This window comes from Carassius gibelio, chromosome A1, assembly GCF_023724105.1.
Source record: "Carassius gibelio isolate Cgi1373 ecotype wild population from Czech Republic chromosome A1, carGib1.2-hapl.c, whole genome shotgun sequence".
Classification (NCBI taxonomy): domain Eukaryota; kingdom Metazoa; phylum Chordata; class Actinopteri; order Cypriniformes; family Cyprinidae; genus Carassius; species Carassius gibelio.
The window spans coordinates 17,043,020-17,057,216 of NC_068371.1; the positions used below are offsets into that span (position 1 = coordinate 17,043,020).

Consider the following 14,197-nt stretch of genomic DNA (forward strand, 5'->3'; position numbering starts at 1 on the left):
CCTGTGTTTCCCATAACACTAACGTGACAAGTACTGCATCCTTCATAACTCCAAAAATCTTTAGTTTTATTATATTTATAAGAGAAAGATAGTCTGTAACATTTTTTCCCAGAAAAACACGAGCGGCTGGAGGCGTGACGTGTGGGCGGAGCTAAAGAATCACGAGCGCGAGTAGGCTTTTGCGTTGACATTACCATGAGGAAAAAACCATCACCCAAAACAAACCATGGCTAACAGTCAGATTCAGCCGTATATTTATGATCCAGAATCCGATCCAGAGGCTGAAATTTAACAAGAGCAGCAGCAGCAACGACTACAGCAGGATGTCTCTATGTAGTATGTATTGAAACTGTATATATTTGCTTAGCGGTTTTGGAAAATGACTAAGTTCCACTTTATGTCGTCTTTTTTTTTTAAGGTGTACATGTGGAAAGTGCAGTTTGATGACAACATCGCATGTTGTTTACTTGATGTGCTTACGCGCCAATAGCTAAGTTAACAACACAGAGATATTTGAAGCAGTTTTACTCACCGCCTGCGGTTCCAACACACGATCGTGACCCTTTTTCGTTGGGACTGCATTATCCTTAAGAAATAAACGATATGCAAATCCGGCGTCAAACTGGGCCTCTGTAAAAAATAAACTCCATCCACTGGTCCCTTAATGCTGTTTTTTTTTTTGTTTTTTTTGGTAATCTGTGCAGGGTTGTCTTGCCCTGGCAACCAAAAACACACTTCTTTTGTGACATTTCGATCTCTTGCTCTGTGAATCAGTGAATATCTCTGCTCTGCTCTACTGGAGCGCGCGCTCTTCTGGGTGCCCTTAGGACCCATATAAGGAAATTCTGCTCCATCTAACGTCACAAAGACCCATACTCGAAAAAAAACCTTCCCGAAACTTGTGACAAACCGGAAGGAGTATTTTTGGAACAAAAATACTCCTTCAAACGTACAACTCAATTTTTTAAACTTGTCCATGTTTAGCATGGGAATACAACTCTTTAACAGTGTAAAAAACTCAGTGTGCATGAAATAGCATTTCACCCACCCTTTCAATTTGAATTAATCAATAAAATTTGAAAAATCACCTAGACCTAGCCTAGAATATCAAAATCAACTGCAGGCGGAAGATCCTTTTCCTATTTAGCACCCATCAATCTACCTAGTGTTGTTCAGGAGGCAGACACATTCTGTCAGTTTAAATCTAGATTAAAACCTGTCTCTTTAACTTGGCATACACATAATACACTATTACAGGGCCATTCACAGTGGGATGGCCTGGTGGCTAGGGCCACTGCCCCTTTGCCCTCATCCCCTATCAACCCCAGCTCAAATCGGTTCCTGCACCGCTAAAGATCCGCTGATTCCACTAATCCGCTCCACTAATTTCCCCTGTGCTCTGCCACATCACTCACAATCTGTGTGAAGCTCTCTGGAGAGTGGAGACCATAGTCCCCGAAGCTCATTGCATTAACAGGTAGATGCATTACAACACACACAGTCAGTCAGTGGATGATTCGCTGAATTAGTGATTTGGTAGTTTGTTTTTATTTTTATTTTTGTCGGTAATGATTTGCTCTCTGTCTTTTAAAAGTGATAACAACAAAATATCCATGTTCTTAGAATTAGAATGAGATCTAATATAGATCTAAAATAAATAACACAAATTTTCTGTTTGTTGGCACACTTTGTAGACAAAACAAAAAAAATCCTTTGCAAAAAAAGAAGAAAGCCAGAGAGAGAGAGTGAGAGAGAAAGAGCGAAGGGAGGCTTCTAAAAACAGTTCATCATTGCAAACATGAATTAAAAGCTCTAGCATTCCAACAGGCAAATCATCATATACAATATTTAGCAGTTTGTCATACTTTAATTCTTGTAATTAAGTATATTTCCCATTATAATCACTTGTCTTGATACTAGTAATCTATAACACGTCATATTTTATTAAAACCATATTAATAGTAGCCCTATAAATAGTTACAAATTATATAAATGTTTACTGTATAATATTGATTTATGCAGTAGAATATTAAATTGTCTACTTGTATGGGAGAGTGGGGTAAGATTAGCCATTTTTTACTTATGTGGTCCTCAAGGTCAGTTAAAATGATGCAGGAGTACAGTGAAAGTATCTATCCTATGCTATGCTATCCTATCCTATCCTATCCTATCGACAGCTATAATTTTAAATGACCAAAATATATCTATGACAAAGGTTTCTAAAAATATGGCTTCTTATTAAAAAAAAGTGTTATGAGTCAGATTATTTATTTCGCTATGCTTGCAGCTGGCAGTTTCCTGACTATCCGTTCCTGTCACGTCCGAGTCCTGTCCCAAACCATTCAAGTCTCGTTAGTCATCCAACCTGGCTCAGGTCTATTGCTATCTATTCTACTCTAATGTTTTGCTCTATACTCTGTCCAGCCCGCAAGGAGATCAGAGGACAGAGCCCGCTGGATCCCGTTCGCTATCTGATTGCTGCCGCTACATTCATTGGGAGACTGTCTACTTTATGTTTCCTGAAACCTCAGCACTTACGGCTGCTCCTCTGTTATCAATTTGAAGAAGTATTTCTTTTGGACTGTTATCTCTCACTATTAAAGAGACAATTATTGCATTTCGCTTTTGGGTCTAATCTTTCTTCATAACAGAATAATCTGGCCACACATGGACCCAGCGAAGGAGAGTCCGATTCACGCAGCTGTTGAACTACAAGGGGCCATGCTCGGCAGGCATAATGATGAGCTGTCCGCAGTCCGCCACATGGTCAAGACGCTGGCCGCTCAACTCACTGATCTGACTCTTCAGGTTTGCCAGCTCAAGAAGGATCCACCCGTTCCTCCCCAGTCGTCGGAAAGCCCCTGAGCCCAAGATTAACAATCCCCCATGCTATGCCAGTGAGCCCACTCAGTGTTGGTCATTTCTTACGCAGTGTGAGGTGGTTTTCTCCCTTTAACCTACTTACTCCAGGGAGCGAGCTCGGATGGCCTACGTCCTTTCACGCACAATCTGTCCCCTTTCTCGGTTCCGTTATTTCAGCAGAGGGCATTAGTATGGATCCTACTAAGGTTCAGGCGGTCGCCGATTGGCCAGTTCCTGTCTCCCGTGTGGCGCTGCAGCGCTTCCTTGGTTTTGTGAACTTTTATCGCCGGTTCATACGAAACTTCAGTCAAGTAGCTGCGCCCCTTACAGCTCTCACCTCAGTCAAGTCGAGCTTTAAATGGTCAGAGTCTGCCCAAAATGCTTTCGATTGTTTAGAGTCCCTATTTACTTCCGCCCCCATTCTTGTGACGCCAGATGTTACAAGACAATTTATAGTCAAGGTCAACGCATCTGAGGTGGGCTTTGGAGCACTTGTAGATCCATCAAATAAACTACAATATATATATATATATTAGGGGTGTAACGATACGCGTATTCGTATTGAACCGTTCGGTACGACGCTTTCGGTTCGGTACGCGGTACGCATTATGTATACCGAACGGTTCGTTGGAGTAATTAATTATATTTGAAAAAAAAAAAAAAAGAGAGAGAGAGAAATATAATGATATGCGTTCAACAAGGTAGCCCAATAACCCAAACAACGTAACAGGCAACGCCCATGACACTCCCGAAGAAGAAAAAAACACCATCTTATATGTTTATGTTAGGCTACTCAGCAGGCGCTCGCTCACTCAGTACGCGCTGAAGGCTCGTTGCAAAATAGCCAATGCGTTTAACAGACTAGAAATGAGAAGATCCTCCAATAACCAACAGGTCTGGTGTTTGGGTGCACTTTGGATTCCCTTTAAGCTATAATGGTGATGGCAAGAGAGTGGTGGATAAAAAAACAACGGTATGTTGCATCTGCAACATGACAGGGTACACCAGCGGGAATAAAAAAAAAAAAAAAAAAACACCAGCGGGAATATCTGGGATATATGCGTCAGTACTATCTGGGAAAAGACGAAAAAAAGGAGAAACATGCACGCAGCAAACTATCCCTGCAGCATTTAGAAACTATAGCTTACAGGGAATCCAACCCAAACACCAGACCTGTTGGTTATTTTAGGATCTTATATTTCTGGTCTGTTAAAGGCATTCGACATTTTGCAACGAGCCTTCAGCGCGTGCTGAGTGAGCGAGCGCCTTAGGGGCCGTTCACATATCGTGCCTAAAAACGCATGGAAAACGCTAAGCGCGTCTTTCTCCTCCTTTCCAAAGCGCTTGGGCAGAAGCGCTCATGAGGCGTCTGTCTTTGCTAAGCAACAATGACGTGCTCTCTCCATGAGACGCGGAAATTTCAGCGAAGGATAAATGGATTTGCAGCTCTAAAAATCGCTTGCAGTAGCTCTGCTACTAAATTTATTTCAAAATTGCAATCCATATACAACTATGATCAGCTGATCCTTCATCTTGGCTGAGCTCTCAACGTTGTTACGGGAAAGGATGAAGCTGATTGGTTAGTTCTTGTCACATGACCCGCGGTGCGCTTGCGGCATTCTGAAAAGTTGAGATGTTTTTACATTTTGCTGTATCTAAAACGTATCGAACCGAACCGAACCGAACCGTGACATCAGTGTATCGTATCGAACCGAACCGTGAATTTTGTGAACCGTTACACCCCTAATATATATATATATATATATATATATATATATATATATATATATATACTTAATTCTGTTTGAAGCATCTGGAAGCCGCACATGGTCATGATTGTCTTTGTTTTCTCCAGACTCAAATTCCCATGATCCTTCATCTAGGAACCAATCACACATTTACAACTGTTTCCCATCAGTCACACTATAAAGGTTGCACTCATCCACACACACATCGCTGATTATTGAGAAGCCTCTAATTTAGTTTTCTGGTTATTGTGTTCTTGCCTGTGTTTCCTTTATTTCCCTTGCCTTGCCCTGCCTTCATGTTTTTTTTGGATCTTGGAATGTTTATCTGGTTTTTACGATTGTTTTGCTGCCAACAGGTTGCTCACGTAAAAACGGACAAGACATGGCTGCGACAGACTTCCCTATCTCCTCCGCTCATAAAGCCTCAATCTAATCCTGTTAACATGAAATAAACCTGCTCCCGAGCAGGTTTAAGCTTACAGACCTGTTGCTATGACAGCAAATCTAGGATGAGCTTCGAAGAACCAAACAATCCAAGATCATGCCAAATCGTCAACAAATCCAGCTGAGTTAGCGACGTACAAAGAACGGGCCCCAGGAGGAGCTGACTGCCTATATATAAGTCAGTGCTGAATGCAATTTCATCAGAGTCTTTTGACTGATAAGTGACAGTCGACTCACATGCAGCTTTATAGTATGCCTGTGTGTGCAATGCTTGTTTCCACAAATTCCAGGATTGGACAGAGTCCCCCATTTCACCTAGTGACCACAAAATAGTGGCTGTGAAACTCACTGTCCAGCTCACTCTGAGGGACTCGCTCTATTGCTCCTTTTGCAAGCATGCTGTGAATCTCCTGTCTAAAAACAGTATTATTTTTAGGCAATGTAAGTGACGAAACCGTTGAAAGTGAGTGAGTGGTCTGCATCTGAACTGGAGAGAATACTCCTGTATTATGCCCAGAAGCCAGTGCAAAACACCTGAAACAGCTCTCCATGCATCTAGGAACTGACATAGCAAACAAATCTCCCTGGTCGCTATCCCTGACAGCTATGTTCACAGACTGGTGCCCTCCCCCAGTGAGGCTAAACACACTGGTGGGAAACAACACAACACGGGGAGGCCATAAAAGGCATGGACAATGGCTATGTGCTGCTCTGGGTCAGGGTGAGAAACGCAGTATTGATGAGATGAGGAGGAAACAGCCTAGGGCCAACACCAGCAGCAAAAAAAGGTGGCCATCAGGTGTGGTAAAGAAGCTGTAGTATCTTCTCGTGTGTCTTCGATGATGGCAGCGTGAAGGAGAAGATTCTGAGGCAATTATGGCTCTCACCACAACATGTACTGCCCACAGGGTTTTCGCATTATTAGCAAAAATTGGGCAGTTTATTTTAAGGCATTATTCTCAGGGCTCGAAAGTAAGGGGGGAGGCATCGCCCTGGTTTGAAAAATTAAAAAAAAAAATAACCCATGTATCATTGTTTATGTTTTTATATTCATTGTACAAGCAATTTACCTCTCTGAATATCAGTAGGCCTACATGCGTTAGCACAAATATGTTATAATTTAATACTACAGTTCATAGTAAAACAGTGTTTCATTCCTTGAATGAATCAGTATTTGAACGAATCAAGTGAGTCAGTGTTTCAACGGCCCATTCAGATGGACACTTTCCCTGCATTTCAATGTGCATACTATCCAGTCTATATGCCCTATATAGTACTGAACATTTCTAATATCACATAGAATTTAGGATGGATAATATGTGCATTGGGACATAATGCAGGCTTGTTTCATTTCTAATTGAATCAGCCATTTTCTTTGCCAGAAGCACATGAAGTGGTGCTTGAGCTTTCTTTATCAGAGTCTCATTCAGCTTCAATCTCTGAAAACAAAATCAAATATGTAATTTCTGGCAGTTATGTTATTGGTCATGTAACCTAATCACAAGAACCACCAGCAAAGTGCACAGAGTGATTACCTTAAAAATAAAACAGTTTTTAAGTTATAACCTGTTATGATTACGTTCATATCACTTTGAGCTAATTTGTTACAAGCCTTGTTATAAAAAATTAGGATCTAGTCGGTGAGCAATACCAAGGGTTCATACAAAACATTCAACTTTTATTGAATGAGCACTGTGATATATCTGAACTGTATTCTACATATAATCATATACTATTTTTAACTGTTTTAAATTAATTTTAAATCCATTTTTAAATAATTTAAAACGTTTTTAATTTCCATGTTTTATTGTTGTGATTTATTACGATTAATTAACTTAATTTTATGTAAAGAACTTTGAATTAACATTGTATTTGAAATGTGCTATATAAATAAACTTGCATTGACTTGCCTATTGGGCTTTTAATATTCCTTCTCAATATCAAGCACATCCCTTGACATCTTTCTTTATGCAATTACAACCATTAGCTGCTTGTATCTGTGCAGATGTTGTAATTGTATTGGCTGCTTTTCTGCAGAAATGTGAAATCTAGTGATGTGTTTAATGTTTTATCCATCATTTCTTGATAAAGCCACATGCTTTCTGTTAAAAGATATAGTTTCCCAAATGCTGCTTTATTGTAACGCGTTTTGAGCCACTGCAGCATGAAATAAGTCACAAAAGTACAAAACAGTGTGATGTTTATTTGACATTCATTCAATAAAAAAAGAAAGTGAACATAAAATTAGTTCTAAAAGTTGTGAACTAGCATGTTTGACAGGATGTTTGACAGGATTCTAGAGGAACAGGTGCATTCCGGAAAGCAGATGGTTAGGATACACTGGACAGTGGAGGAAATGGATTCTGCTTGCTGACAACCAGCTTCTGGTGCTGATGGGAAATATAACCCTTGATGTGACCCTGAGATAGAGAGGAACACATGTTCCGTATTCAGAATCACACTCATAGACACATAGCAGGAGCACTACAACATGTTTAATCGCTGAAATAAAATACAATTTGCCTTGACAACAAACGGAGATAAGTGCAGTTAAAACAAGTTAAAACACTAAAATTACTTTCATCATTAAAATAATTACTTTTATTACAAAACAATTAATATTATTTTGTCGAAAAACAAAAGTAAAAATTAAAATAAAATGAAAGAGTAAATTAAGCATAAATATAAAAACTAATGGCAATTCAAAAAATGAATAATTTGGCATTAATTGGCACAATATAACTTATTAACGCACTGTTACTGTATCTCAGAATTGTACACTCTAAAGCTTTAATCTGTAACTATTTCCCGTTTGTTTTGGAATTACATTCCGTGTCTGATGGTCAACAAAAAGTGACATGTGCATCTCACCATGTAGATGAGGTTGGCAAGGATGCATTGAACCTCATCGATGTCCACATCATCCACCTTCATCATCTTCAGTGCCACCAGGAAGGCGTCCAGAGGAAGCTGATGGGTCTTCAGCAGATGGTACCTGCAGATGGACAGGCGAACGGATGTCAAAGAAACCACACAACAGATCAGAGCTGTTTGAATGAATCACTCACACTTTCTTGAAGAGGTTCCTGTAGGTGATGATCTTCAGCTTTTCCAGAATGAGGAAGATGCCGCAACGGATGAAGAAGGTCTCATGTTTGACTAGAGCTTCATTGAGGAGCAGGAGGTTCCCCTCGCTGACACACACAAGCAGAGGATGATCATGGTGGTCTACTGCATCTTCACTGTAAGTGTGACGTGTGTGTGTGTGTGTGTTTTACCTCACGGCTTTGGTGACGTCAGCAAACTGCATAAGGTCGTACTTCTTCAGCAGCTGATGTGTAGGCATGTGACCCTGAGAACAGAAGATCCAGAGAACATTGATCAACACTAGGGGTATTATCAGTAACTACAACCGTAAAATCACTTTAGCTAATATGTAAAGACAAGATTTTTAAGTTAAATTTAGTTTAAGCCGATGTAATTAAATCACTAAAATAAAGGATAAAGGAAATTCTTCTCCTTTCAATAAATATACATGTGTAAGTGTAGTATGAACAATTCTAAATCTGGTATATATGGTCTAGTCATCTGTATTTTTTAAATAAAACCAATGATTAGATCTGTCAAATATAACTGGATATAACTTATGTATATTCATTCCATTCACCACTTTTTGCAAATCTAACTTGTTCGTATTAGTTAATCATATGATAAGTTCTTCCTGATCAGCTTCATCAGTCTTTAAATGGTCCAGAAGACACGTTCATACCAGCAGCATCTTGACGGGCAGCAGGTAGATGAGGATAAGCCTCTTGTTCCTCTGACAGGAGCGATGGCAGTGAGTGAAGGAGAACGACAAATACTCCTCAGCTGGACACACGAGAGACAAACGTTCTTCATTAATGACCTCACATCATCATCATCATCACTGTCATGTACCTGCAGAGTCCCACCTTGTTTAAAATCACTGTCAAACATGGCTTTCCTGCCCACATAGTATTTGTATGTGACACGCTGAGCCGTGCTGTAATCATCCTTCAGGTTGGAGCTGTCGATGGCGCGGATCAGTGGCTTACAGAGGTGCAGCTTATTAATCTGAGACAAACATGAGAACTCCACAATAACCTCATCATTTAAAACGTGTCAAATACAACAACATGGAAATATTTCATGAAGACCTAAACTAAAAGAGAGATATATATATAAATTATTTAAAAATTAATTAAAGCTATAATATACAAGTATATAACTATAGCATAAATAATACTATATACAAATCTATAGTATATAAATAACAACACTGCAAAGAGGCAGATAATGGTTAAACTTAAAACCATAAAAAAAAAAACAATTGTTATTGAAAGTTAACTGAAATAAAAGAATAAAATATAAAAACTTACACTTATTTTATTTTAGATAGTTGTCTAGGCAACATTTCAAATTTTCATTAAGACATATTTACAACCAACAAAGATGAATAAAGATAACAAATACAGCAAAATTACTTTTACTAAGATTAACATGAAAGCAGAAAACTTCATATTCACAGTATCTTCATATCTTCACATTAACAGTATCTCAGTGATACTCAAATAACATCAGAGGTCAGCACTCCAGACTCTTACTTTGAAATAGATCTTGAAGAGCTGATTGATCAGGAACAACATTCCCCATTTCTTTGAGTCATCGATCCCAGCGCGACTGAAACACACAAACACGTCACATGACCATTCAGACACACCACTCAGACTTCCCCTGATTTCTACAGCACAGGGGTGTCAAACTCAGTTCCTGGAAGGCCCTGCAAAGCTTAGTTCCAGCCTTGCTCCAACACTCATACCATGTCGTTTTCAAATAAGCCTGAAGCACTTGATTAGTTGGATCGGGTGTGTTTAATTAGGGTTAAATTTAAACTCTGGAGGATTCCGGCCCTCCAGGAACTGAGTTTGACACCCCTGCTATAGCGCTTTATACAGTCCAGATCTATTCAACACCTGATAGCTGACAGTGTAAATGACATGATGTGATCGAAATTAATTACTTATGTACAGTACAGTTCAAAAGCTTGAGGTGAGTACAAGTTTTCTTAATCAATTTATTTCACTTTATTTCCTTTTCAAGTTCTATTGAACTTTCTATATATCAAAGAAATTTGAAAAAAATAAAATCATGATTTCCTAAAAAATATGATGCAGCACAACTGTTTTCAACATTGATAATAACCAGAAATGTTTCTTAAGCAGCAAAACAGCATATTGAATGATCTCTAAAGACTGGAGTAATAATACTGAAAATGCAGCTTAGATCAAAGGAATAAATTACAATATGAACACATAGAATACAGCTATTTTAAATTTTAATAATATTTAACAGTTTTTACTGTATGTTTGTGCTTCAGAATCAGTATGTTTGTGTATCAGAATCAGCTGTGGACAACAGTCAGAGGTGTGTGTGTAACTCACTTGTCACTGGCACACACTCTAAAGCAGCTCATGAGTTGTTCAGCTGCTTTCTCCAGCATGTCTCCAACCTTCCCCTTCCCCTTCGACTGCAGCTGCTGCTCTGCCTGTCCACACAGACACACACAATGAGCCGCCGCTGCTGCTCTTACAGATCTACAGATGAATGATATCTACTCACATTATTGGCAAATATCCTAAGGTCAAGCGTCACAGCAAACATGATCGGCAGTGCCCTGAAAAAACACAGTGATCATCAGCAACTGTCATTTTGTTGGTGGTTTAAAGGGTCATGAAACACCAAACTACTTTTTCTGAGATTTTAGCAGAAGTTTTGCACATTGTAGAAGACAATGTTAGCATCCGTTAATTTTAATTGTTGGAGATAACCTGGTTAATTTTGTGCTTTTTTGTGCCATTTTCCTTTTCCGGGTTTAAAATCTACATCGTGTTGACGTCACAGTCTGTGACATAGCAAAGGACTATACTACTTCGATGACACGTCAGTGTCTCATAATTATTCATGAGACTACATGTTCTTATACTATGCAACAGCAGGTTCATATATTTTGGATGCAGAGTCCAAATGCAAATGGTTCTGCATTTACTCAATGGGGGTGAAACTAAACTATCTGAGAAAAAAAAAACTAAGCTGTGTGTTGCCCATTTACCCTCTTCCCCCTCCATTTTTGTAGCATTTTTTTTAATTGTGGTGAGAATAACCAGTAACGAGTGCTGAATCAGGGTTTCACGACCCTTTAATACAAAACAAACAAATAAGCCACATCTCACCAGTTCTCCTCTTTATGCGCCTGAAATGCTTTCAGAAATGATGTTCAGCTGTGTTAAAGATCAAACACTGAACAACTGCACATCTAACATACAGTAACACCAGAAGATCCGACATAAAGGATATTGAACGACCACCGTCTGACATTTGTAGGCCTCTACAAAGTCATGATTGGACACAGCGAATGTGCATCTGCAGAGAAAGAGACGAGACATCAGACAGAGAAGATGTATCGCTGCATCATTGATGAGGAATCAGTACCTGAGATGAGCGGCCACCATCTCATCATACGGTGGCTCCAGCAGCTGCTGACACTTCTCCTCTGGACTGGACAACTGCAATTGTTTAGAGAAACAGGGTAAAAATTACAAATAATAATAATAATAATAAAAAGAGTAAATTAAATATCTAAATAAAAAGAAATATAAAATAAAAATTGTGTAAAAAAATTTTGCTTTTAAAGATTAATTTATAATATTTATAAAATATATTAATCTACATATCTATTTTTTTTTTAAATGATGTGTTTAAAATAAATAAATAAAATTTTTGAGTTCTGGGGTCCATGGAAATGTTTAGAGAAAAACAGGGCATTTTATAAAACATGTATAAGTAATAAAAAAAAAATAAGATTAAAGTAAATATCTGAATAAATGAAAATATTATATATAATTTGTTTAAAATAATAATAAAAAAAATACATTACTAAAGAAAAAAAGCGTAGAAAAAAAGCTAATCAAATTTTCACATATTTATTATTTTAAAGTTTTAAGGTATCAGTTGTGTCTTTATATATGAAAACACATTTTAGATGGGGGTTTGGATTTGGGCATCTGTGGCAGATGAAACACTGAAACATCCTTCACAGGACAATGGGGTTAGTGGTGTTTGTCTGAATACTGCAGCGCTCGACCTGTAGACGAGGGTTGGCCACATGTGGATGTTTGAAGGACATCATCTCTGCACAGAACGCCCCGTCTCTGCTCTCTATGGCCTCCAGAACCTTCAGGAAACATACACAAGAGTCACATTACATACAGAGGAGAAAGCATATGACAATAACACAGCTATGAAAGAATATATGAAAGATAACAGACAACAGCTCGTTTACCTGCTGCAGGTACTGATTCAGTGTGATATGAGCCATCCTGATCTCCACAAACACAGGACACACACACCGCTATGATTTCTAACGTTATTGTGCTGCCTACCGAGAAAAGACAAATTGAGACAAATTCACATCTGACTAAGAAATAGAACATTTAATTAACATCAGAATAGGAAACAAAACTAACATGGCAGTTGATTAGTATTTAGTGCGTGCTATTAAACGCTAGTATTTGAAATTAGCTCTAGCGCAGCTGCTACTTTATTTATTAATTAATTATTCGTTTCAGTAACCCTCATAATGCTCACTAAGCTTTATAATTAAAAAAGTGATATATATGATATAATATAAGTGATTTTTTGTTTTTATAAAATCACTTGTATTTATTTAACGTTACCCAAATGAATTCACATCACTTCGCGCGTGTACCTCACTGTGCAGAGCCGCTGACGTCAAGCAGCACTTCCTGTTTACAACTGTGAACACACGGCTGTGGATTCCAATTGGCACTTTCCATAAATGTAAATATTACTAAAATACACGAGTTAAAGCAACATGAGCCTTTGCGTAAACGTGTTGCATTTTAGAGTCTCCACATAGCACATTACAGGGTGGTTTATAACTATTCTACTAGGTAGGTTTTTGTTAATGTTTGTCAATAATAAAATAATGTCAGCTTTTTTTTTTGGTTTCATTTACAGACATTTACAGACATTTACAATTTGCTGCATTCTATATATAAAGTAATAATAGTGTCACACTGAGCTATATTAATGTAAAATTTTCTCAGTGGCATGTGAAAATGAAAGTACTTGTGTATTTAGTTTATATTTATGCTTACATATCTAATGATGATAGATGTTTTGTCAAAGAAGATCTAAAGTATTATTTTATTAATTTATATATTATTATTGTTATTATTTTATTAGCACCCATTAACCTGAGGTGGCTTAATTTTATTTCATTTTAAATGTAGGCTCTATTTGTTTTACGTGTGTGTGCGTTGCGCTGTCTGCTGTTCCTCCGGCGACAGATTCGCTGTTGGTTTGCCATCTTGTTATGGTTCTCGATGCAGTCAGAGTGAATATGAAGTTTATTCCTATGAATTCGAACTGTATACGATGAATATTTCCGGATATGTCTGTAGGCGTGTGTCGTGTCAATTCACAGCAACAGCTGAACTCACTTCATGAGGTTTGGATCCGGTTCCTTGGTTCTGGTTTTGGTTTATAGCTAATAGCTAACAGCTAAACTCTCTGCGTTTATTGTATTTCTTTTGTGAATTTAAATGCACTGAGATCAAATCTTACTCATGATGGCGGAAGACATTCAGAAATCAAACTTTAATGGACTCACCAAATCAGCCAAATCAGGATCGTCTAAGAAACTCGTCATAAAGAACTTTAAAGGTGAGATGAACACAACACTAGAACTAACGTTACAGCAAGTACACAAACGACCAGCAATGAATCACATGTCTGTGTCAAAACAGTGAACTTCCTATACGGCACAGTCATGTAAAGTGTGTTCATTTGGCAGATCACTGGACTTATTATTATTGTTATATAAGTGTCTATGCAATAATATTATAAATAATATAAATAAATGATGTGTGTGCATTTTACAGACAGACCGAAACTAACAGACTCCTACACTGAAGATACATGGATGAAGCTCAGAGATGCTGTTAGTGCCATTCAGAACAGCACCTCAATCAAATATAACCTGGAGGAGCTTTACCAGGTGAGACCGCAGTAAACCAGATCATGAGTCCATTCAGATTAAA

General features: G+C 38.2%; 2 protein-coding genes across 3 annotated transcripts in view; one reads left to right on the forward strand and one right to left on the reverse strand.

Moving 5' to 3' along the window:
* Nucleotides 1-7,237: 7,237 nt before the first annotated feature.
* On the reverse strand, nucleotides 7,238-12,927 carry pcid2 (PCI domain containing 2). 2 transcript variants are annotated; one of them, XM_052552761.1, is made up of 15 exons: nucleotides 12,809-12,926; nucleotides 12,415-12,510; nucleotides 12,217-12,306; nucleotides 11,565-11,638; nucleotides 11,428-11,495; nucleotides 11,306-11,345; nucleotides 10,695-10,749; nucleotides 10,517-10,620; nucleotides 9,680-9,755; nucleotides 9,008-9,149; nucleotides 8,824-8,924; nucleotides 8,333-8,406; nucleotides 8,123-8,248; nucleotides 7,926-8,049; nucleotides 7,238-7,474 (listed from the first exon to the last, which is right to left on the reverse strand). In XM_052552761.1, the coding sequence occupies exons 2-15, from the start codon at nucleotides 12,448-12,450 to the stop codon at nucleotides 7,385-7,387; spliced, it is 1,200 nt and encodes a 399-aa protein (XP_052408721.1). In that variant the 5' UTR covers nucleotides 12,451-12,510; nucleotides 12,809-12,926; the 3' UTR covers nucleotides 7,238-7,384. The 2 variants fall into 2 exon arrangements, with proteins under 2 accessions (XP_052408721.1, XP_052409326.1); XM_052553366.1 differs by lacking the exons at nucleotides 11,306-11,345; nucleotides 11,428-11,495 and having other exon boundaries at nucleotides 12,809-12,927.
* A 495-nt stretch (nucleotides 12,928-13,422) lies between these two features.
* Nucleotides 13,423-14,197, forward strand: part of cul4a (cullin 4A) — a 42,905-nt gene continuing 42,130 nt past the window's right edge. The window contains exons 1-2 of the mRNA XM_052551782.1: nucleotides 13,423-13,820; nucleotides 14,039-14,154. Of these exons, the coding sequence (XP_052407742.1) occupies nucleotides 13,724-13,820; nucleotides 14,039-14,154 (213 nt within the window). The 5' untranslated portion in view covers nucleotides 13,423-13,723. The remainder of the gene's footprint in view (nucleotides 13,821-14,038; nucleotides 14,155-14,197) is intronic.